The sequence below is a fragment of the Cydia fagiglandana genome, chromosome 27 (assembly GCF_963556715.1).
Source record: "Cydia fagiglandana chromosome 27, ilCydFagi1.1, whole genome shotgun sequence".
In the NCBI taxonomy this organism is placed as follows: domain Eukaryota; kingdom Metazoa; phylum Arthropoda; class Insecta; order Lepidoptera; family Tortricidae; genus Cydia; species Cydia fagiglandana.
The window spans coordinates 6539841-6566092 of record NC_085958.1 but is presented as its reverse complement, the minus strand read 5'-3'; the positions used below and the strand labels follow the sequence as shown (position 1 = coordinate 6566092).

Here is a 26252-nt window from a genome sequence, read left to right as displayed (position 1 = left end):
GCGGTCGTCCCTCTCTGATGTACACTTTTTACGGCCGCTTCTTGGTCTTGAAGTAAAGGATCCAGTCCGTTGGAACCTCTGGTAAACTCTGCAAACTGTAGATTGACTTAAATTCAGCGTGGCAGCTACTGAACTTTGGCTATGCCCCTCTTGCAGGAGCTGGACGACTTGGCGGACTTCAGCTTCAGTGGTTTCCATTTTTCACAGGTCTTCTTCACGGGAAAATATGCGGAGATGTGTACCGGTCAACTTTTGATAAGTGACTGATAACAACCCCTCCCCTACCCCCCGTTTTATAGGGGTCAAGGGTAGCGCAACTCGTGCGCGTGATAACGCGAAACCGCTCACAAATCGGGAAAATGTAGGGCTTGCATTCCGGAATTCCGGAATTTCGAAATTCCGGAATCTCGGACAAATTTTCCGATATTACAATTCCGGAATTGATACAACTGAATATCGAAAATTCCGGAATTGGATTTAAGTACTTCTTTCAGGTTTTAATTCGTTTATTATTGAAAATTGTTAAGAAACTACCCTATACTATACTGGTGTTTTTTGTTGTTAATAAGTCACTTAGTCATTCAGTGAACTATAGTATAGGTATATTTTACTTTTCCGTTTGTGCGTATAGCAGTGGGACAATATGGGCTCGTAAAAAAAAGCAAAGCGATGTACTTGCTTAGAATAGTCAGAATAGTCTGAATCCTACATAAGCGAATTATAAGAATTTAAATTTAAAAATATTTAGACATTTTATTTTTGACTCAGATAGAAGGTTTTCTCTATCAACGATTTCGGATCCTGTAGAAGCATATAATATACATATTATATTCTGAATCATAATTGGGAAATAGGAAGGAAAAAGCCAAACTTCGACCTTCAACTTCTTAAACAACATCACTACGTACTATGTTAGGAAGAATAGGAAGCTGTTATATTTAACTATTTTACTATAAAATTATGCATCGAATGGTATCATAGAAGTGAATAAAAGTAACCATTTTTATAAGGTGGTATAAAATAAGAGGTAAAAAAGTATGTGTAGTATTTCAAATTAAATTTCTCTTAAACAATACTAACTTTAATAAACGTAAATTATCAAAATTTCACATTTTTTATTGTTTTTTACTCAAAAATTAATAAAATTACTATAAACCCTAATTCCGGAACCAGTTCCGGAATTCCGGAATTGGAACCCAATATCGAAAATCAGTTCCGGAATTGGAAACCATTCGATATTGCAAGCCCTAAATAAGAACTGTTGAAACTTGGTAAGTAGATGTATTCTGTGAACCGCATTAAGATTTCAACACAAAAATAGAAAAAAAAAACAATAAATTTTGGGGGTCCCCCATACTTAGAACTGAAACTTATAATGTCTTTTTCATTAAACCCATACGTGTGGGGTATCTATGGATAGGTCTTCAAAAATGTTACAATACAATACTCTTCATTGCACGCCTCAAATACACTTAGTTTACAATAAATGGACAATAACATAAACAAAGACAATAGAGGTAACAAAAGGCGGTCTTATCGCTTATGATATTGAGGTTTCTAATATCATTTATTTCTAAACTGAATAGTTTGCGCGAGAGACACTTCCAAAGTGGTAAAATGTGTGCACCCTCCCCTCCCCCTTTAACTTCTAAAATAAATTTAACTTCGCACTGAATGATGACATCGTACGGGGCTTAAAGCCCCCGTAACGCAGTGAACGTGTTAAAGTCACATTAAAATTCAATTTTTCGAAATAGAGATTCCAACATTTAACTTTGCAAAAGTAGATAATTGAAATATTCTAAAAGCAATAAAAATAGATTAGGTTAGATTCGAGCTACAATGACATTAGTTTGTGTTCAAGGCAAGGTTGCAGGGCCTCAACAAGGGAAAAAAGGGGGAGGGACTGTTGGCCTGGCTCAGTGAGCCAGAACTCACCCACTTATCCCTACTACTGCCGTAAGCAGGTAATGAATTCCCAATGTATTAAGTTTAGGTTTAATAAATTATAAATATATTTTATTAGTAACATAATTATATACAAATATGTATAAGCATAAAGTAATAAATAAGCCTACAGCTATTAATAATGTCCGTAATCTGTATAATCCCAAAATACGGATCCCTCGTATGTGGATGCTGCTTACATAATCTCGTCTGTCAAGGTGTTTCGGCAGGAAAGGCCTTGGCAGACTTATAAATTCCTGAAATGAGGGTTCATACCTACCGACTAGAATTGGTTTCATGGTGGTATCAGATGGGTTACTGTACGGTAACCGATGGTCATCTTGCTTATAATCTCGTCTGCCAAGGTGTTTCGGCAGGAAAAACCTTGGCAGACTTATATATTTCTAAAATGGGGGTTCATACCTACCGACTGGAATTGGTTTCATGGTGGTATCAGATGGGTTAGTGTAGGGTAACCGATGCCGACCTTGCTTACATAATCTCGTCTGCCATGGTGTTACGGCAGGAAAAGCCTTGGCAGACTTATATATTCCTAAAATGGGGGTTCGTACCTACCGACTGGAATTGGTTTCATGGCGGTATCAGATGGGTTAGTGTACGGTAACCGATGGTCATCTTGTTTATAATCTCGTCTGCCAAGGTGTTTCGGCAGGAAAAACCTTGGCAGACTTATATATTCCTAAAATGGGGGTTCGTACCTACCGACTGGAATTGGTTTCATGGTGGTATCAGATGGGTTAGTGTAGGGTAACCGATGCCGACCTTGCTTACATAATCCCGTCTGCCAAGGTGTTTCGGCAGGAAAAGCCTTGGCAGACTTATATATTCCTGACATGAGGGTTCATACCTACCGACTGGAATTGGTTTCATGGTGGTATCAGATGGGTTAAATTAGGGGTCCCGTTGGCCACCTTTGAGAGCGTCTGCCAAGCACTTCCGGCAAAAAAAATACTGGCAGACTTCGCTTTTATGTGTCTACATGTAAATTTCTAACTGCTGCCATAACTATTATTTCGGTATCAGATGGGTTAAATCAGCCCCCTTTTTTCGCACCGGAAGTGGCCTTCTTTTTCGTACTTTCGGCAAGTTCCGCCGTGGCAGACTATCGAATTCGGACTTAGCATCACTTTTATGGGAAACCATTGTGCATTTCATCGTGGTATCAAGTCGGTTAGAAAATTTGCGGCCGGCTCTTCTACTATAAGCCGCGCGTGGCGCTGTCGCCACCTTGCGGCCATATCTGTTCTGATCGTAACAGACGCGTTTTGTTAGAGAGTGAGTCTCCTGTACTATTATTTATTCTTTGAAGTGGCATTTGTGACGCTTAAGAACTCACACCATTTACGATACAATACAATATGTTAAACAGTAACAATAAAATGCCATCTTTATGTAGAATAATATCTCATTTTACTAGTATTTTATAGTCAAGCGTCATTGGGCCCGATTCGGATTTTGAAATAGATATCTATTAGATATCTTTTAGACACCACCAAGATATGATAACGACATGTTTAAGAACTAACCTGTCAAATTTGACATTTGCGCGATTCTGGAGATACTCTTGAACGATTTCCACAGGATATGACTTAGAGATCCAATTCACATCTAATAGATATCTTACTCTGTCTAACGTAAAAGTGACATTGGTTGCCCGAATTGCGCTGTAAAAGAGAACTAGTTGATATCTAAACTAGTTATAACGTATCTAGAATGGATCTAGTACGTGTCGTCTCTTGTGAATATCTTGAAGTTCGAATACGGCAGATAGTCTGAACTAGATTAGCCTAGACCTAACGTAACCTATAAATCTAGGCGGAAATGTGTCCTTTTTAAGGAAAAGGTACAGTCGATCTATGTCTTGTTTGTAATTAACTGGTTTGGTTTGACGTAAATAAATATATTTTCATTCTTTCTTTCAGGTACTGTGAAAATGAAAAAAAACCTGACTATTTCTATACACCTATTGAAGTTTTCTATCACCGATTGTCATCTTGGCCAGGCACCGCGACACAGTGTAAAAAGTAACAGTGGACTGACGCCTTAGATGTTTTCGTAAATGCCAACACCGCACAAGAACACAGTAGGGTTGTCACAGACTTTTACACTACTGCCCAAAAACTACACATTTCAAATAACTGAAATAAGATACGCTAGACGCCACAACTACGTTACAACTATGCTATGGACTAGCAAGCGCAGCGTAGGACGTCCACCCACAAGATGGACGGACGACCTTGTTAAAGCCGCCGGAAGACGCTGGATGCGGGTCGCTTCCAACCGGTACGAATGGAGGTCCAAGGGGGAGGCCTATGTTCAGCAGATGGACGTCTTATGGCTGAGATGATGATGATGACGATGATGAGACGCTACAATTACAGTAGCAAGTTTAAAACATATCTAAACATATCTAGACATATACTATAGGTATTTTAGGTATACATAAATGACATAAATGAAGATTTCAATCAAGTTCTACACATATTTTACAATGATGAAGTGTGCAAATGACAGCATAAACGTCAAATTTATATGCAAATATGACCATTAATGGCAATTCCACACTTTGTGTTACATGACACATCTCACCTACACGTTTTTCCTAAGAGTGTCACATACATTTTACTTGTATAAATAAGCGCTGGTGGCCTAGCGGTAAGAGTTTCAATCCGGAGGTCGCGGGTTCAAACCCCGGCTCGCACCAATGAGTTTTCGGAACTTAGGGTCTATCTATTCATAAATTACGTAATTTCAAATTAGGGGGGGGGGGGTCTGGTCATCGGATGACGGTAGCATGACATAGGAGGAAACGGAGTCATTCGAAGCATGATTTTTTGATGATTTTATTCAAAAATAGATGACGTAATTTATGGACGAAAGCCCCCCTTATGTACGAAATATCATTTGATATTTACCAGTCGCTCTTCGGTGAAGGAATACATCGTGGGATTCGTGAGGAAACCGGACTAATCCCAATAAGGCCTAGTTTGTCCTCTGGGTTGGAAGGTCAGATGGCAGTCGCTTTCGTAAAAACTACTGCGCCAATTCCTGGGATTACTTGCCAAGCGGACCCCAGGCTCCCATGAGCCAAACACATGAGTCAAACAGAATGCAAAGAACATGATGAATTGAGATTCCCACTGATATATTGGTGCGATAGAGAGGGAATGCGAATCACGCAGTCGCTAAACTAACTGCTAACTCGTGGTAGCCGCGCCACAGAAGAAATAATAGTACTACCGTACAGAAAGGACACTTCCTACAAACCCGAAATTTGGCAGCGGTTCAGGGTCGAATCGTGCTATCCCATTCTAATAATAGTAATAATAAATAATGGCCGTATCCCTTTCGGCTATTTAGGGTTGTCAAAATTCAAGTGATTATCTTATCTGTGGTCGTGCACGAACAAGGAAGTCAAGAGGCGCCAACCCTAATAATTGCTCGGAGCAATGCTGAGCCGAACGGAGCCGAGTTCGACCGAAGTCAGGAGTGTCTCCCCACTGGCCGTACTGTTGCTAAGCGTTTAATATCGCTAGTGAGAGTTATTGACACTACAGTATTGACATTATCCGTTCACCCGCGCCTGTCAAAAACTGATCACACAGATTATGTTTTATTGACAGTGTCGTAATGTATATAAGTGTCAAAATAACCTAAAAATACAAACTCGTCATTGGAATTTGAGTCGTATCTGTAAGGTTATAGAGGTGATAATAAGTTTAGGTTTTGTAGAAGAAGGTGCGTTTGGTTTATGCTAAGGCAAGTTTGTCGAGTTTCTAGCATTACGAAAAATGCCGATGTGTGTTTGTGTACAATCGCGTTCAGTACGGATATGATGGTCGTATTTGTCTACGTGACAGCGTGATAAAACGGTGCCCGTCTCTCTCCCGCAGAGTTAAAAAGTGACAGTTGTTTTATCACGTGGGTAAATGTGGATAAAGCGATCCATAATAGGCTTGCTGGGTGTATCTAAAATGTTAACCATAATGCGGTTTTTCGAAAATGACCCTCCTTATAAATTGGTTAAAGTCATTCAATCCATAAAAAAAAGAATAGATGAACTTCTTACTAAAATTGGTTGAATACCTAGTTTCGAATTCGATGACTGACGATGGCATATTATTTTTGCAAGTATATAGGGAAGCTTAAAAAAAGCGGTGGTGGCCTAGCGGTAAGAGCGTGCGACTTCAATCCGGAGGTCGCGGGTTCAAACCCCGGCTCGTACCAATGAGTTTTTCGGAACTTATGTACCAAATATCATTTGATATTTGCCAGTCGCTTTTCGGTGATGGAAAATATCGTGAGGAAACCGAACTAATCCCAATAAGACCTAGTTTCTCCTCTGGGTTGGGAGGTCAGATGGCAGTCGCTTTCGTAAAAACCAGTGTCTACGTCAAATCATGGGATTAGTTGTCAAGCGGACCCCAGGCTCCCATGAGCCGTGGCAAAATGCCGGGATAACGCGAAGAAGATATGGGCAAGCTTAAGAACTGGGTCTTCTTTGGCGCAGGTACCTTACTAATTGTACCTAGCGATCATTCGGCAGTGGATGGTTCATTTGTATTAATCTTTTAGGCTCCTCTTCACGTTGGGCCAACGCCAACGCCAACGAGGGACGCATTTATGCGTTAGAGGGAGCAAGTGATATTGCTATCTCATTCTACCGCATGGCTGCGTCCCTCGTTGGCGTTGGCGTTGGCCCAACGTGAAGAGGAGCCTTTTGGCTATTTCAATACATATAATCCACTAAGCACTTGCGTGCGCGAGAGTTCAGAGTGGGGTTTTCGTGTGAAGAAATCACGAGTCGCAAGCGGCGACCCGTACAGCGCATGCGCTAAACTACAGTGCACGTTCTAACCTAAGTACAGCACTTAGAGCAAGCAGAGAGTACGGTCCGATTCGCACTTTAATATAAGTACGTCAATTAATAGATCTAGAAACGATATGAATTAGATGTGTCAGTGTCAAAAGTGACGTTTTTTGTTCGCATCTAGATCTATTAATTGACGAATCTTAAAATTCGAATCGGGCAGTTAAACACTCTGCTTAGTCGAGAGGTATTAGGCATAAATGTGCCAAACACGCTGCTGGCGTTAGCTTGCTACAGGTAATGCCCATTTGGTTGTAATGGCCCGATGTAACCCAACTGTAAAGTTATTTTTATATTAATTGCTAGCCGCACACATATTGGTCGAACGAATTTTAATAATAGTCGTGAATTGCCAAATATCCTGCTAAAAAGAGGCTATAATCTTTGCTTTCCTAAGGCGCTTCTTTGACAACCATATTATATTTTATTAACCGTAAGTATTATACCGCCAGCGTATAGACCGCCAGGCTAAAGTGGGACTGGGCTGGATATGTTTGCCGGATGACAGATGGGCCAAAATAGCCACTAGCTGGCATCCTCAGGGTAGTCGAAGCAGAGGCAGACCGAGGAAGAGATGGCGGGACGACCTGGATGCATTCCAGCGGGATTGGCGGGATCTTGCTCAGCGCAGGGAGGTTTGGAAAGGGAGAGGGGAGGCCTTTGCCCAGCAGTGGGACACACATAGGCTAAAAAAACGTATTATAAGTAGAGGCAGCATTCCTTGTGACTTTTTGATGTACTTTGATAAATAAATTTCACTAATTCACACGGACTTGAAAACTGAACTTACCGTGAATTATATTTGAAAAGTACAGTTATCTGCAATAATATGTTACTCTTCGAAGCCCGCAAAAATATGTGACACGCTCGTATGGCTCTACAAATAAGATCGAGTCAGATATTTTTGCGGGCTTCGTTGTGTAACATATTATTGCAGGTACAGGTAAGGTTGCACGCATACAAATACGAGACTTCTTGCCCTATGTCGGTCTTCCCAACAATTTTTTATATATGTCGGTCTGTATATGTATTCCATAAAATAATATAACAAAGCCGGGACAACGCAAGGAAGATGATGATTCTATAAATAAGTTTTTGGCAAAAATTTCATTTTTGGTACAAGCTTTTATCGCTGACTGTACTTTTCTTTCCACAGGCAACTAATGTTCATCGATACAGACACCTTCTGGGCGAGCTCGCTCCATCGTAGGCCACGTCTACGCCTCGGCTAGTCTGTGGCCATGAGTAAGCCCATTCATAATAAAAAAAAAAGACAATTCTAAAAACCCCAAACACAATTAGATTTCGTTGTTTCATCACATAGTTCCTATGGCCACCTCCGGTCTCCATCATCAGATCAGCTCGATGACACCACAATATTGCATTGTGTATGCAAAATTTCAGCTCAATCGGAAACCGGGAAGTGGATCAAATTTAACTTGCAAGATTTGATTACACACAGACAGACAACGGTCAGGTGAAAGTAAATATAAAAAAACCGGGCAAGTGCGAGTCGGACTCGCGCACTAAGGGTTCCGTACCATAAATCAAAAAAAAAACGGAAAAAAATGCAAAAAGAAAACGGTCACCCATCCAAGTACTGACCACTCCCGACGTTGCTTAACTTTGGTCAAAAATCACGTTTGTTGTATGGGAGCCCCATTTAAATCTTTATTTTATTCTGTTTTAGTATTTGTTGTTATAGCGGCAACAGAAATACATCATCTGTGAAAATTTCAACAGTCTAGCTATCACGGTTCGTGAGATACAGCCTGGTGACAGATGGATGGACGGACGGACGGACGGACAGCGAAGTCTTAGTAATAGGGTCCCGTTTTACCCTTTGGGTACGGAACCCTAAAAAAAGAACTATAAAATTTGGTTGGTGGTTCCCCATACTTAGGACTGAAACTCCTGGCTGCTTAAGCCAGTTGAGGGTAGATGAAAACATTACACGATCAAATAATGTAGGTTAAAGTCAGGTCGTTCAGTGACTGATCCAGGCGGTTTTGTATTTGGTCGGTTAACCAATAAATGTTATAACTGCCCGAAAATTTACAAATTGTTTGTTTACGTTTATTTAAATACCTAAAGATACATCAGACTTTAGAGTTGCGGAAGACTTTTATTTATTACAGAATATTTAATTAAATTAATAAATTATATGGATAATTTGCATAGTTTAATATAAAAAGATCCTTTATGCATTACCTTGATAAAAATGTAAATATATAGATTGTAGATGACCTTGAATTGATGTCTAAATACTAGATATGTAAGTAGTTTTCATAGTCATTAGTTTCGTAAGATACTCGTACCAATTATGAGAAGTATCGCAACGCAACATGTTCAATGTAAAATGCCTAATTTTTAAACACAAATAAATAAAATTAATTAAGCCTATACAGGGTGGAAAGATAAGTCGGGCCCTGGAGGGAAACTACCTTAAATCCTTAAGCTGGCTCATTTTACTTAAAGGAGATATTCCTTTATTTTTAAAAAGAAACAAAACTGCATTCACTTTACGGCCAGGATTTGAACCCGCGACCTCATTGAAAGTTGGACGTCAGATCCAGTCGGCCACCCACCCACCTTCTGTGTTCTTCTTTAACCTCTAGCCGCCCAGAGACCTATAAAAAGGTCTCCAGTTCCATTCTAATTTGAACTTTGTGTTGTCAAAATAAAATTTAATTTTGCTTGGCAAGGTTTGACGTATGCGGCTAGAGGTTAAACACAAAAATATTCTAAAACCGCCTTTATGCCTCATAAAATAGAGTTTAAAAATATTTTCAAATTGAGGTGTACACTGTACCTGTACATACATGCATGCAATTATAGTTCGTTTTTTTAGCATTAGAAATTAGGTAAACAATCTTGATGTGTCTTTTAATTGAAAAACACATTTTAAAAATAACTTATGGCAAATATGTAACAATTATGAATCTAATACGATCATTTATATTCTTCTGCTTTCATAGGTAATAATTTTTGATTTATAAAAAGCGTTTTTCAATTAAAAGACATGTAAAGATCGCTTACCTTCTTGCAAGTTCTTTCTAATGCTAAAAAAAAACGAACTATAGTGAAATAGTCACAAATTTATTTTTTTTGTTTGTATTTAGTTGCTTTGCGTTCACCGTTTTAAGTGATTGTTGCGACAGATTATGTCAGAAGGTGCATTTATATACCGGGTGTGGCCTGTAATATGAGTAAAAAATTAAACTGTAGGCTGTACTCCTCACACTGACCAACATTTGTTCAGCAACTTTAAAAAATAACTTGTGGTTTGATTTTTAATACACTTTAAAGTTTATCCTAAGTCGCAATGTATCGCGAATTTTGTTATGTTTTAAGGCGTGACAAGCAACGTCAATCACAATGATATGGCGTGGCGATGGCGTCCATTGAAGATAATACATATTTATTTTGTATGAAAAATAAGAAGTCTAAAATGTCTAAATACTTCAAAATTTTTAAAAGTTGTTAAACAAAAGTGTCACCGTTTGAGGAGTACAATCTATGTTTTAATTATTTGCTCGTAATACAGGCCACACACAGTATAGACGCTGTTATGAGGAAACTTTAAAAAACTTTGTCTATGTATTAATTATCTTTATCTAATACTTTTAAACGAGCAATTCTCGTTTATATATATTTTTCGGGGATCTCGAAAACGGCTCTAACGATATCGATATAATTTGCTATATGGGGGTTTTCGGGGGCGATAAATCGATCAGCTAGGTCTGATCTCTGCTAAACGCCCATTTTTGAGTTTTTATATGTTTAGCTCGGTCTCCCATATTCTATTTTATAGAATGTCCAGATAGATTTTCGTATATTAACCCACCTGACAATGTTGATCACTATTGCACGCGCACAATAGGGTACCTATTTGATTGTATTTAAAATAAATTATTTTACACCATGCATGAAATAAAGCAACATAAGATTTATAGAAAAACGTTTTATCTTTAGACCCAATTTCTATTTTAAATCCCGTTCATAAAGAGTAGGTAATTTGATTGTGACGTCACATGCTAGTGTTTCATATAAATTCCTTTTTTTTCGAACTGTCAAAACAATTTTGCTACTATGGAATTTATATGAAACAGTAGCATGTGACGTCAGGACGTCATAATCAAATTACCTACTCTTTATAGTTTTATACGGGTATTAAAAATAGAAATTGTGTCTAAAACTAACTGCTGTCTACGTTTCTCTATTAATCTTCTGGTGCTTTATTTCATGCATAGTGTAAAATAATTTATTTTAAATACAGTCAAATATCGTATTGCCATAGCTGTTCTAAGCTGTCGTTTTAAACTGTAAATTACAATGCGCTAGAAATATGCAGCCAATTTGGGGAAATGGGAGTGAACTGGGGCGGATTGGACCACTTCTCATAATTTAAGAGTATATTTAGAATTATATTACATAGTTAGAGGAAAATACTTGATAGTTTGCTCGCGATAAGTCGTGGATAGTCGTTTTTCCTTGTCATATTCACATTTGTATGTGTTAGATAGACTAGATAGAGACAATAATAAATAGAATTTTGTCAAGTTAAATATCTCAAAGATTCGTATCCTTTAATTAAAGTATCCCTTCAAAGTATCAAGGATTTTATATTACGAGTAATTACTCTTACCGGGATTCGAACCCGGGATCTCCAGCTTCGTCGGCATTATTATTAAAAAGCAGCAACAATATAACATGATATAATTATATTTGGTTGAGAGTAACGCACGAATTGCGGAGGTTGCGGGTTCAACTCCTGCCAGAGGCACTGGTCCCACCGCGAGCTAGTAAGCTATGAGCTATCGGCTATAAACACGAACAAAAGATAAGCACTCCCGTGTAAATAAAAGAGACACGGCGATATTTATAGTTACTCGCCCAGCGGTGAGCTATAAATATCGCCGTGTCTCTTTTATTTACACGGGAGTGCTTATCTTTTGTTCGTGTTTATAGCCGATAGCTCATAGCTTACTAGCTCGCGGTGGGACCAGTGCCAGAAGCGGAAGTTTTTCTTTTTTTTCCTTCAATATAATAAATCTGGATTTCGCAGACGTATCCGCTTGTTTAAAAATGTTTATTATTAAAGAAAATAAAGAAATAACTTAAATAAAGAAACTCATGTACGAAATAGTCGAAATATCATTTGATATTTACCACTAGCTTTTCGGTAAAGGAAAACATCGCGAGGAAACCTCCATACTGGGAAGAAATTCAAAGGTGTACGTGAAGTCCCCAATCCGCATTGGGCTAGCGTGGGGACTATAGACCAAGCCCTCTCGCGCATGAGAGGAGGCCTGTGCCCAGCAGTGGGACGTATATAGGCTGAATTATTATTATTATAAATAAAAAAATAGAGGAAATTTACGGTTCCAATTCAACCCGGTGTCCCCCTAGTGATTAAGGCCAAGCCGCGCGAAATACAAAAACGACGGTCAGTGCTCTTGGGTCAGTCGACGTCAAAGATATGTTTACATTTTTCGCCTTATTACAATGGCATAAGGTACAAAAGTGTAAACATATCTTTGACGTCGACTGGTCTTGGCTCACAAAATAGTCGCCGTCCGATTCTGGGCGTATAAGGCTAGCTGGCAAATCACGCGATTTGATGATGAAAGTTTAAATTAAAATTAAATGTCATGGCTATACCACAGTGTAAAAAGTGACAGTTTTGACGACCGGTCTGGCCTAGTGGGTAGTGACCCTGCCTATGAAGCCGATGGTCCTGGGTTCGAATCGTGGTAAGGGCATTTAATTGTATGATGATACAGATATTTGTTCCTGAGTCATGGTTGTTTTCTACTATGTATTTAAGTATTTAAATATATTTACTCAGACAACGGTCTGAGTACCCACAACACAAGCCTTCTTGAGCTTACCGTGGGTCTTAGTCAATTTGTGTAAAAAAAATTCCTATAATATTTAATTATAAAAAAAAAACAGTGGTCCGATGGCTTTTGACGTGTACCGAGCTACTAATAATGCGATGACAGCGATGTATGCAGCTCGGGTGCGGTGCGCGCAACCCCCCAATTCTGTTGCCGTTTTAAAAACAAATATAAAAAAGTACGGAACCCTCGGTGGGCGAGTCCGACTCGCACTTGTCCGGTTTTTTCCTTAATTCCAAAATTTTTATGAAAATATTACGTTTATAATAACACTTTGTAGTGATTGTGCTATGGTGTCTACCCATCTCATTTTCGGTCTTCCTCTTCCTCTGGAGCCAACAATGTTCAGATCCATAGCACAGAATAAATAATAGTAGGTACTAGGTACAGAAGACTCACTCTCTAACAAAACGCGTCTGTTACGATCAGCACAGATATGGCCGCTAGGTGGCGACAGCGCCACGCGCGGCTTATGGCAAACCCCAAAATTGGGGCCGAACGGATGCACTTTTAGCTACCTGTAGCAAAGCGACGAAATCGCGGAGTGAGACACGCCTGTCCTTAGCAACATTCCTGATGTAATCAGGAGGTCTTCTTTTCTCACACATACATACATGTGATTTATCAGAGACTTACCTGTACACAAAGGGTCCGACCTCCACCAGTTTCGGTTTCTCGCCGTGTTCGAGGAAGCCGCTGGGGTTGGTGACGTTGAAGATGTAGACCTTCGTCAGGCGGACAACACCGGGCTTCTGCCAGTAGGAGTAGCTCAGCTTCCATAGCTTAAGCTCTTATTACAGACATACATACGACATAGGCCTCCCCTATAGACCGCCACCGGGAGCGGCCTATCTGTAGCGCTCCCAGCGTCGTGTAGGTACAAGATCATCCGTCCATCTGGTTTGTGGTCGCCCGACATTGCGCTTATCCATCCATGGCCCGTGACGCTTCGTGCTATGTGGACTGCCAATTGCCACTTCAATAGTGCTATTCTCACACATGTGATTTATCAGAGATTTACCTGTACACGAACGGGCCGACCTCCACCAGTTTCGGTTTCTCGCCGTGTTCGAGGAAGCCGCTGGGGTTGGTGACGTTGAAGATGTAGGTAGACCTTCGTCAGGCGGACAACACCGGGCTTCTGCCAGTAGGAGTAGCTCAGCTTCCATAGCTTAAGCTCTTATTACAGACATACATACGACATAGGCCTCCCCTATAGACCGCCACCGGGAGCGGCCTATCTGTAGCGCTCCCAGCGTCGTGTAGGTACAAGATCATCCGTCCATCTAGTTTGTGGTCGCCCGACATTGCGCTTATCCATCCATGGCCCGTGACGCTTCGTGCTATGTGGACTGCCAATTGCCACTTCAATAGTGCTATTCTCACACATGTGATTTATCAGAGATTTACCTGTACACGAACGGGCCGACCTCCACCAGTTTCGGTTTCTCGCCGTGTTCGAGGAAGCCGCTGGGGTTGGTGACGTTGAAGATGTAGACCTTCGTCAGGCGGACAACACCGGGCTTCTGCCAGTAGGAGTAGCTCAGCTTCCATAGCTTAAGCTCTTATTACAGACATACATACGACATAGGCCTCCCCTATAGACCGCCACCGGGAGCGGCCTATCTGTAGCGCTCCCAGCGTCGTGTAGGTACAAGATCATCCGTCCATCTAGTTTGTGGTCGCCCGACATTGCGCTTATCCATCCATGGCCCGTGACGCTTCGTGCTATGTGGACTGCCAATTGCCACTTCAATAGTGCTATTCTCACACATGTGATTTATCAGAGATTTACCTGTACACGAACGGGCCGACCTCCACCAGTTTAGGTTTCTCGCCGTGTTCGAGGAAGCCGCTGGGGTTGGTGACGTTGAAGATGTAGACCTTCGTCAGGCGGACAACACCGGGCTTCTGCCAGTAGGAGTAGCTCAGCTTCCATAGCTTAAGCTCTTATTACAGACATACATACGACATAGGCCTCCCCTATAGACCGCCACCGGGAGCGGCCTATCTGTAGCGCTCCCAGCGTCGTGTAGGTACAAGATCATCCGTCCATCTAGTTTGTGGTCGCCCGACATTGCGCTTATCCATCCATGGCCCGTGACGCTTCGTGCTATGTGGACTGCCAATTGCCACTTCAATAGTGCTATTCTCACACATGTGATTTATCAGAGATTTACCTGTACACGAACGGGCCGACCTCCACCAGTTTAGGTTTCTCGCCGTGTTCGAGGAAGCCGCTGGGGTTGGTGACGTTGAAGATGTAGACCTTCGTCAGGCGGACAACACCGGGCTTCTGCCAGTAGGAGTAGCTCAGCTTCCATAGCTTAAGCTCTTATTACAGACATACATACGACATAGGCCTCCCCTATAGACCGCCACCGGGAGCGGCCTATCTGTAGCGCTCCCAGCGTCGTGTAGGTACAAGATCATCCGTCCATCTAGTTTGTGGTCGCCCGACATTGCGCTTACCCATCCATGGCCCGTGACTTTTCGTGGTATGTGGACTGCCAATTGCCACTTCAACAGTGCAATTCTCACACATGTGATTTATCAGAGATTTACCTGTACACAAACGGGCCGACCTCCACCAGTTTCGGTTTCTCGCCGTGTTCGAGGAAGCCGCTGGGGTTGGTGACATTGAAGATGTAGACCTTCGTCAGGCGGACAACGCCGGGCTTCTGCCAGTAGGAGTAGCTCAACGAACCGTTCCACAGCCTCAGCTCCTGTTGCAAACAATAGCACATTGTGCAACATGGGGCGTAAGTTGAATATTGCAAACGAGAGTAAGTTAAATCGCGACGGCTTGCCGGAGCGATTTATAGACTCGAGTTTGCAATATTATTACGCCTCGAGTTACACACAATGTTTTTCATCACACTTGCGATACAAAAATTAAGTATAAAGACAAAAAACTGTTAATTATGGCACTAGAAACTTCATAACTCTCTAGGGAGAACGCTTTTTCTATAACTCCCGCTAAACCTGCGTGCAATTCCACATTTACTGAGCGAGTGTGATGAAAACACATTAAACGGCCTCCTTTCTTCTTCTTCTTCTCCTTTATTAGGGGCTATATAAGGCTTCAAAGCCTATGTATCACCGCGACCATTCCTGATCTATTGTGAATAACCTACTCCACAGAGAAATGAGAAATAAAGTAAGGATAGAGTGCTATAGACCTACCGCTTAAATTAGTCCTCGCGTGCGCGGTACGGGGGCGACGGGGTAGGACGACTAAGGGTGGCGGGGAAGGTGCGGGCGGCAGGCGTACGGCCCGTCCTAGGGTGCGTCCTACCCCGTCACCCCCGTACCGCGCAGGCAAGGACTCATTTAAGCGGTCGGTATATAAGTCCATACATCAGTTTTCTTACCTTATGTGTGCAATATGTTATTCCGACTTTTTACTGTAAGTATTAATGAGTTATTCTTGCTTCTTGTTGTATGTATCCTACCTTGGGCTTATGCTTGTACCTATTGTATACCAATTTTCAGTTACATGTATATTTTATGAACCTCCAGGTCTTTTTAGTATTAAGATTTATGTGCGTATTACGCACCTCTAACATATGTATCTTAAATGACTGTATTTGTTCTAAATAAATAAAAAAAAAATATGTTGTGTGTTATGTATGCAAGTAGTGGATTTATCAGTACTACCGCTACTTGACACCAGATGTCACAAGCTTCCCCCAATAACCGTAATGCGGGCAACGCCGCAAGGGATGTTAATTGGTATTCTCTTCCCCTCCCTCTGCATAGCAGAGGAGTTACGGGAGGAGCGAGTATTTTTTTTTATACATGTGGTTTTCCAGAGGGAACTGACGCAAAATTGTAGTTTTAATCTTAAATTTTTACATTCTAGTTACAAATTAGGCAAATGCTATGAAAAAATTACAAAAAAAATTCGACAAAAAGTTGTAGAAAATTATCGAGGACGCCATGTACTTAACTGTCATAAGTTTGACATAAAATGTTTAAACATGGCAACAAAATAGTATGGGACTTTTTTAGTTCCATTTTATTTAATTTCTACTATTTTATGTCACACTATGAACTCACCCTAAATATAATGTAGTCCAACCACGGCACGAAGGATAAGATAATTCCGAGCACGACTGTACATATGCTGAACAAAATCACAGCCAGACGTCCTGCAACAAAAAAAGGGTTTTTTAAAAACACGAATAAAAAGACTAAATAAACTAAAGAAAGAAGGCATGTCCAGTCGAGTCAATTTTCTCGCCAATCTGATTAAATTGTCCGATCGAATCAGGCCGTGCGGACACAAACGCCAATTTGGCTCGCCAAATTCAACCGTCGATTATGATTGATATTACCCGACAAAATGGGGCGCGGACGCAAGAATACCAATTTATGACGTCAGTATTTTCGTTTTGGGGCATTTTTTCAATTTAGAGAGCTCTAATATCACCATAAATCTAAAATTGGTGATTAAATTGGAAATTGACGCCAATTTCATTTCACCCCGTCTGGACTCTTGGAACTAGTCTCCCAATGTGTAAATCGGCCCTAAAAGGGAAGTATAGTCATAAATAAAAGTGCAGATGAAAAAAATACTCTTTAAGTCCCTAACATGCTTTAACTGAGAAGGTAATTATCATTCCTCAAAGTCACGTGTTCCATGTTATGATTTCTTTTAAAGGCTAGCCAAGTTAAATACCTTAGAGGGAAAACCAGCTGTTGTAACTATGTAATAATAGTCGCAATTATCTAGTTGACATCTAGCCTAGACTAATAGTGATTAATAGTAATAGAGGTTTAAAGTCAAATTCCAAAATGAATACCTACATAAACAACTTAGAGTAGAAGCAGGCGTGGCTTACTCCGCGATTTCGTCGCTTTGCTACAGGTAGCTAAAAGTCCATCCATTCGACCCCAATTTTGGGGTTTGCCATAAGCCGCGCGTGGCGCTGTCGCTACCTAGCGGCCATATCTGTGCTGATCGTGACAGACGCGTTTTGTTAGAGAGTGAGTCTTCTGTACCTAGTACTATTATTTATTCTGTGGTAGAAGTCATAAACTAAAATTAAAAACTATATAAAACTACAACTAAAATTATAAATAAATTATTTCTACGCAGATTTATTGAAATATATGCACTTAAATAAAAATAAAAACGCACAAGTCGAATTCCAAAATGAATACATAAACAACTTACAGTAGAAGTCATAAACTAAAATAAAAAAACTACATAAAACTACAAATAAAATTACAAATAAATTATTTCAAGGCAGATTTATTCAAATACATGCACTTAAATAAAAATAAAAACGCACAATATTTGTATGTATAGGTAATGACGTTAGATCACATTTATGAACACATGTAGTATGTAACTGGAAAATTATCGTTTACGAATCTAAGCTAACATTTATATGTATATCTGTATAATATCATAAATTTTGAGTTTCAGTTCTAAGTATGGGGAACCACCAAAATTTATTGTTTTTTTTTCTATTTTTGTGTGAAAATCTTAATGCGGTTCACAGAATACATCTACTTACCAAGTTTCAACAGTATAGTTCTTATAGTTTCGGAAAAAAGTGGCTGTGACATACGGACGGACAGACAGACAAACATGACGAATCTATAAGGGTTCCGTTTTTTTGCCATTTGGCTACGGAACCCTAAGAAAGTCGTTCAAGTAACCACCAGCCTGTCAGACTGTCAAACTCGTTATATGATTTTTAGGGTTCCGTACCCAAAGGGTAAAACGGGACCCCTATTACTAAGACTTCGCTGTCCGTCCGTCCCTCCGTCCGTCCGTCTGTCACCAGGCTGTATCTCACGAACCGTGATAGCTAGACAGTTGAAATTTTCACAGATGATGTATTTCTGTTGCCGCTATAACAACAAATACTAAAAACAGAATAAAATAAAGATTTAAGTTGGGCTCCCATACAGCAAACGTGATTTTTGACCAAAGTTAAGCAACGTCGGGCGTGGTCAGTACTTGGATGGGTGACCGTTTTCTTTTTGCATTTTTTTCCGTTTTTTTTTGCATTATGGTACGGAACCATTCGTGCGCGAGTCCGACTCGCAATTGCCCGGTTTTTTCTTTACACTTCTACAATAAACAAATCTTTGGTCTAGCTAGCCCAAGAACTAGATTTGCTTGAGAATTCACCTACAAACCAATTATCACGATTATATGATCAACGTGCTTGGATATGAGTTTAAATAACTCACGGCAGGCGTGGCTCACTCCGCGATTTCGTCGCTTTGCTACAGGTAGCTAAAAGTACATCCGTTCCACCCCAATTTTGGGGAAAGCCATAAGCCGCACGTGGCGCTGTCGCCACCTAGCGGCCATAACTGTGCTGATAGTAACAGACGCGATTTTGTTAGAGAGTGACTCTTCTGTACCACTATGTAGTACTATTATTTATTATGTGCTTACGGTAATAATTAACCGCGGTTTTAAAAAACTCGTCATGTAGTTTAATTGCGAGAAGACTCAGATTGCCTATCGCTACCGCGTTCGCCTTCGTAAAAATCCCTGTAGCCGATAATCCAGTAATAATGTCAAATTTTGTAACGGGGCTCTTTTGCGGTATAAATCCGGTAGTTCTGATTTTTTGCAGACTTATTTATCTCTTCTTCTTCTTCTTCCTCAGCGAGTATGCGCCCACTGTTGGGCATACGCCTCTCCGAATCTCCTCAAAGCAGCCCGATTGACTTCTCTCCTCTAGAGTGGGCCTGCAATCTTTTTAATGTCATCCTCCCATCTTGTTGGAGGTCTGTAGTCTGGTCTTTGGTTTTTGGTCTTTGGGATTTATTATGATGTTGGCCCAATGAATAATCCAAGTTTGTGACCTCGAGCGACGAACGCAACTTTGTCAAAAATCGAAAAAACCGCGAAAATTTCGGCTTTCTTTTATGTAGTTTTTGGAAATTATAACCCTGTACGATTAAATACTAGTTTTTGATGGTGCCTTCTTATGGTAACATTCCATTTCTAACCGCAGCTTCACTACCGGTACTGAACGCGTCGCTGTCATTGTCAATTTCCATAGTAAAATTGACAGCAGTGCAGCTGTCGTTGGAAATGGAATGTTACCCTTAGGGCGTTTTTAAAGTTGACTACACTTGCTATAGTACGAGACTAGAATTGTCTCTGTACATCTAATAGTTTCCGAGATGAAGCCTTTCAAAGTTTATAATTTTTTTCGAATTTGTATTCGTAGGCTATAGTTCGTTTTTTTTAGCATTGGGAAGAACTTGCAAGAAGGTAAGCGATGTTGACGTGTCTTTTAATTGAAAAATGCTTTTTAAAAATCAAAAACTATGGCTTGGCTTAAAGGACTCGCATCCAGGCCATAATTGTTTATAAAAAAAAATCATAAACTATTACTTATGAAAGCAAAAGAATATAAATGACCGTATTAGATTCATAATTGTTACATATTTGCCGTAACTTATTTTTAAAATGTGTTTTTCAATTAAAAGACACATCAAGATTGTTTACCTTAATTGTAATGCTAAAAAAACGTATAAGTAAGTGCAGTGAGTATGCACTTTTGTCTCAGGCGATGCCGCTTGGCACGATTGTTTCTATAGTCCGTTTTTTTAGCATTAGAAAGAACTTCGCAGAAGTAAGCTTGTGGTTCCAAATCCGGCACTTTTAGCGGTAATAATTTGAAGTAAATTATATGTATTGACTATGCTACATTAGATAATTCAATAATTATTAACAAATAACGAGCCTGATAAAAACTGCACGCTTGCTTCTGTGGAGTTCTTTCTAATGCTAAAAAAAACGAACTATAAGGTCAAACAAAGCTGATTGCTGATAGAGCCATGCCCACGCGGGCCCCGGTTCGAGAAAGGGGCCCTGGGGTGTTAGGACAACGACAAAAACAACACACACAAAACACACAGTTGATACAGTTAACACAGTTAAGGTTAACTGGAAGAGATCCCTCAAAGGGATATGTTCGCCTTTGTACTTCTTACTAATTGTATGTTATTTTTAATATGTCTATTTGTACAATAAAGAGTTTACTACTACTACCTACTACAACAACAACAACAACGACAACGACAACGACAACAACAACAACAACAACAACAACAACATTCCTAGACAGACATTAGAGATGAGTTCGCCGAAGGGCAATGATTCGTCGGAAACAGCAGTTTTGCCTTCTCACTCAGTTATTAAGATTTTAAACACCTTGCCATCGGCGGTGGTCCAATTGTAAAGAGTAAGCGGTCGTATTTATTTATTTAGATATTTAAATCAGGCAACAAGGCCCTTATCACCCTAGCGCCCTTACAGACTAACATACACTACTTACTTACTTGATAAGATAAGATAAATAAAATAAGATGCTATGAAAGTTTTCCTTTGAACTAATTTAATATTTTTATGGTGTTATTATGTACTTTATGCAATGAAATCACTTTACTTTACTTTATTATCACTTTTTATGATCGACTTAAATATATACTTTACTCAATATACGAGTACTTTTAATTACAATGTTATTAATATATCTGCGCTAAATAATTGATTTACAAACATGATCGATATACCGACGTGGCCTGTAATATGAGCAAAAAATTAATCTTTAGGCTGTACTCCTCATATTGACCGACATTTGTTAAGCGACTTTTAAAAATAACTTGTGGTTTGATTTTTAATACACTTTAAAGTTTATTCTAAGTCGCAATGTATTGCGAATTTTGTTATGTTTAAAGCGTGACAAGCAACGTCAATCACAATGGTATGGCGTGGCGATGGCGTCCATTGAAGATAATATTTATTTAGTATGAAAAATAGGGAGTCTAAATATTTCATAATTTTTAAAAGTTGTTGAACAAAAGTGTCACCGTTTGAGGAGTAGGTACAATCTATGTTTTAATTATTTGCTCGTGTTACAGGCCACACCCAGTATACAGTGGTATTACTAAAAGAAATTAATATTCAGTTAGATATTTACATAAGTAGGTACCTACACAATTATTCTTGTTATTGAACTGCATTCAGACTGCACTATATACACGGTGGCTAAAAAATAACTGCAGTCCCGTTGCCAGCGAGGTTTTGGGATTATACTGAGCAACTTTTATTATAGGACTAATGCCGAAATCGCAAAAAAAAATAATTACCCAGCCACAGAAAATGGACCATGTAGTTATTTTTTAGCCAGCCTGTATATGTGACGTTCCACGGCAAAAGGTACCTTATGGCGGCTGGCGCTTACGTCGCATAGCGCCGCAATAATATTGGAGCGGCGTTAATAACAGCGTAAGCGGCAACCGCCATAAGGTACCTTTACCCGTGGGACGTCACATATTACTTTGCTAAGTATTGATGCTTGCGTATTCAAGGAATCAACACCTGTCATTATCTTGTGGTTTTGATGTTGTTTACTATTGACATGAAATGACAATTATTAATTATTGTTGAATATAAAACTACTTATAGGTAAATAGAGTACTAGGGTTTTCCACGACTTTATATCCGCCATTAGAGTAATCAAACACGTCTACCTAAAGTCATAAAATAATCTTTGCAGTACATATGGTCCTACTTTCCCACACTAGTGCGGGAAACAGCACTTTCCGTGCGTATGTCCGGTATGTCAAATGTTTAAATGGCCATATTATGAACCTATTGTAAAAGTTGTACGATACACGTGCGAGTAGGTAATTCGCAACTCGTGTCAAATTAAAACACTCCCTTCGGTCGTGCTTTAATTTATCGCCACTCGTTTAAATTTCCTATATACCGCACTTGTATCGTACATGTATAACGATTTTTTGTAAGTTTGGGCAACCGCGAAAATTGAAGTTCACAAATACGGGTAGGTACCGCGCTAACGCTAGTTCATTAATTAAAAAAAAAAAAACAATTTTGAAGCTAAATTTGGAGTAATATAAGCACATTTGTATATTTACATTAGTTAAGTACTATTTAATATATTTTTAAATGAAATAGATTATTCTTATTCTATTTAACGGCACCGCTCGAGTTCGAACCTGGGACCGCCGCCGAGCTAACCTCAGTAATCAGCCGTTTCCTCCGGCTGATGAGCGTTCCGTTTCCGACCCACTAACAGACTAACACACGCAATATTCCTACTACGACTATCTATCATTATTATAGTGTGTTAATCCAGTCTATTACGACTATTATTCATCATTGGCCACAGCATCTTTGCAGGTGATAGTTGCAGCGACTAAAGAAGGTATTTTGAGGAGGTAGTCTACAGCCTACATGTTGTCAAGCGGACCCCAGGCTCTCATGAGACGTGGCGAAATGCCGGGATAACGCGAGGAAGAAGAAGAAGAAGAGTCTACCGCCTACATCGACTGCGATGACTGTATATGTCGGCGGCCGATCGTAAGATCAGGCATATCGTGAAATTCCTAGGCATATTGTGAAACGTGAAAATCTTTGACTCGTTCCCTGAGTCGACGGAGCCCCGCTACGCGGGGCTCCTATTTCTGGGCAGTTTGTCCTTCGGGCATCTGAAGCAACCTAACGAACCTATCTTACCTATATATTGGTTTAATGTGACTATCCTCAAAACAATACACGCCCATATAACCATTCCAGTCGCAGAATCATCAAAGTGGTAACTAAATGTCAAATGTGTCGTAACAGAGTCCACACAATGTGTCTAGAATTGTTTCGAAACAAAGTGTCGTCGCCGTGTGTACACTTTTCCGAAACAAGGTGTCGACACATTTGTGTGCACTTTGCGTGCGGTTTGCGACTAAATCTGACAGCAAATTTGTGACAGCAAATGTCAATATAAAATACCTCTTGAAAACCAAGGTTTGTCAAACTATTATTAGTGTCTCGTGTGCTCGTAATTCTAGTAAGTCATCATGGGCGATGCAAATGATAATAATCGACCAAAACCATATAAACACCCAACACCCGTCAACCTTTTACAGAAAAGTTTTTAAAGAAATGCAATAAGCTACTTAGGTCGGCCAACGAATGCTCCAAAAAGTTGTAGAGGGAAATGCTCGGAACACAATTTTTGACTCCGTAACTTGGTTTGGACAAAATAGGAGGTGAACATATCAAAAGTCCCCGGCCGTAGCCGTTGAGCGGGGGGAAGAGAGGGGGCTTTGAAGGTCCCATTATCCGGTTTTTCGATTATATCTCGGAAACTATGCATCTTAGCGACATGGCCACTTATACAAAATGAAAGTTAATTTAATTTGTTACAGGTTTATTCAGTCAATTTTTTCGATATGTTGAATAGTTTTTGAGATATCCGCTCTTGAAAGTTTATTTAGGGCTCTCAATTTTTATCTTGATATATCTACATCAGTGAAGGTGCTAGGCCGTGTATGGTATCGTTTTCGTATAAATCTGGGTTGCTGAATCCATTTAACGTATCACATTGACACCAATCCACAAAATTAAAAAAAATCTTTTTAGGGTTCCGTACCTCAAAAGCAAAAAACGGAATCCTTATAGGATCACTCGTGCGTCTGTATGTCTGTCCGTCTGAATACACAAAATAGTTCTTTACCTATAGATGACAGGAAAACCTATTAGAAATGTGCAGTCAAGCGCGAGTCGGACTTAATGTACGGAACCCTTAATACGCGAGTCTGACTCGCACTTGGCCGGTTTTTTTTAAACTCCTCTTGACGCTTAACCGCTGAACCGATTTCGTTGAAAATTGGTATAGAAATAGTTTGCGTCCCGGAACAGGTCAAGGATAGATTTTATAACCAAAAACATCTTTTGCAGGTGTGAAAAGTGGCGTGGAAATTTGTACGGGAAATCAATAACCGCTGAACCGATTTATATGAAATTTGGGATGTTCTACATCTTTGATTTAGTTAAAAATGATAAAAAAACATGACTTCAAACCTAAAATTAAACAGTATTAACTTCAAGAAGTCAATTCTGAATTCCCCCCTACACCTCATTTCACACCTTTGGTTGATTTTTGAGATAACTTATTATGTCCTGTCTCGGGACTCAAAATATATGTGTACTAAATTTAAATTAAAACTGTTCAGCAGTTTAAGCGTGAAGAGGAGTTTAAAAGAAAGTATTTTAGTAAGTTTATATGTTTTTACTTTGGAATGGTGTCAATGTGATACCATAACTAAATTTAGTACTGCGAATTTATACGAAAACGATACCAAACATGGCTTCGTAGCTTTACTGTTGTAGTCTGTAGAAGTCAAAATAAAATTGAGAGCCCTAAATTCTTATTACTTGTCCAAACTTGTGTAGAAGGAAAAGGAAAAATAAAAGTCTTCGGCAGGAATATAAGACACAAATATATATTTTATTTTGCGTTACTATTTCAATCATCAAATATAAACATACCTTGATTATATTATTCTAGTGAGATCCTCATAGATAAACAAAAACATTTACTTAAAAAATTACAAGGTCGAAATGTCACGGAACTTGTGAGAGCAATATGTGAAAAATAAAAACTTTTATGACAAAAAAATCTGGACACAATTTAAGAAGCATCCAATCGCGTCGAGGAATCAACTGTATTTTTGCTTGTTTCATTACCTCCTCGCTTCTTTTTTTGTCCTTTGTATTCTGTAGCAATTTGTTAGATCTGAAAATAAAGATAACTTGCGTCGTCACGGGAGTGCAGAATTCGAAAATGATGACCATTTTGGATTCCAAGATGTCTGCCGTGCACTTTGTCATATAAGCCGTCATAGATGTTGATTTATAGGTGTTAGGAAGAGCAGATTTCGAAAATGATAACCATGACCAATACAACGACATCCATGTCGACTTTTAACATAGTGCATGGCCGCCATCTTAGATTCCAAAATAGTTATTATTTTCGAAATCTGCGCTCCCTAAAACCTATAAAACGACAGCCATGACGACTCTTATGACATAGTGCATGGCCGCCATTTTGGAATAGAAAATGGTTATCATTTTCGAAATCTGCGCCCCCCAAAACCTATAAAACGACACCCATGACGACTTTTATGACATAGTGCATGGTCGCCATTCTGGATTACAAAATGGTCATCATTTTCGAAAGCGGGGCCCCCTAAAACCTATAAAACGACATCCATGACGACTTTTATGACTGCATGGCCGCCATCTTGGAATCCAAAATGGTCATCGTTTTCGAAATCTGCGCCCCCTAAAACCTATAAAACGACACCCATGACGACTTTTATGACATAGTGCATGGCCACCATTCTGGATTCCAAAATGGTCATCATTTTCGAAAGCGGGGCCCCCTAAAACCTATAAAACGACATCCATGACTACTTTTATGACATAGTGCATTTCCGCCATTTTGGATTTCAAAATGGTCATCATTTTCTAAGTCGGGGCCCCCTAAAACCTATAAAACGACATCCATGACGACTTTTATGACATAGTGCATGGCCACCATTTTGGAATCCAAAATGGTCATCATTTTCTAAATCTGCGCCCCCCAAAACCTATAAAATGATACCCATGACGACTTTTATGACATAATGCATGGCCACCATCTTAGAATCCAAAATGG

General features: G+C 39.7%; 1 protein-coding gene and 1 long non-coding RNA gene across 2 annotated transcripts in view; one reads left to right on the top strand and one right to left on the bottom strand.

Moving 5' to 3' along the window:
• The window catches only part of LOC134677925 (scavenger receptor class B member 1), a 200960-nt gene that overhangs the window by 25137 nt on the left and 149571 nt on the right, over window positions 1-26252 (bottom strand). The window contains exons 3-4 of the mRNA XM_063536370.1: window positions 16804-16895; window positions 15307-15467 (exon numbers count right to left, since the gene is read on the bottom strand). Of these exons, the coding sequence (XP_063392440.1) occupies window positions 15307-15467; window positions 16804-16895 (253 nt within the window). The remainder of the gene's footprint in view (window positions 1-15306; window positions 15468-16803; window positions 16896-26252) is intronic.
• LOC134677937 (uncharacterized) overlaps window positions 12509-26252 on the top strand; it is a 351049-nt gene continuing 337305 nt past the window's right edge. The window contains exon 1 of the long non-coding RNA XR_010100127.1: window positions 12509-12582. This is a non-coding gene — a long non-coding RNA (uncharacterized LOC134677937). The remainder of the gene's footprint in view (window positions 12583-26252) is intronic.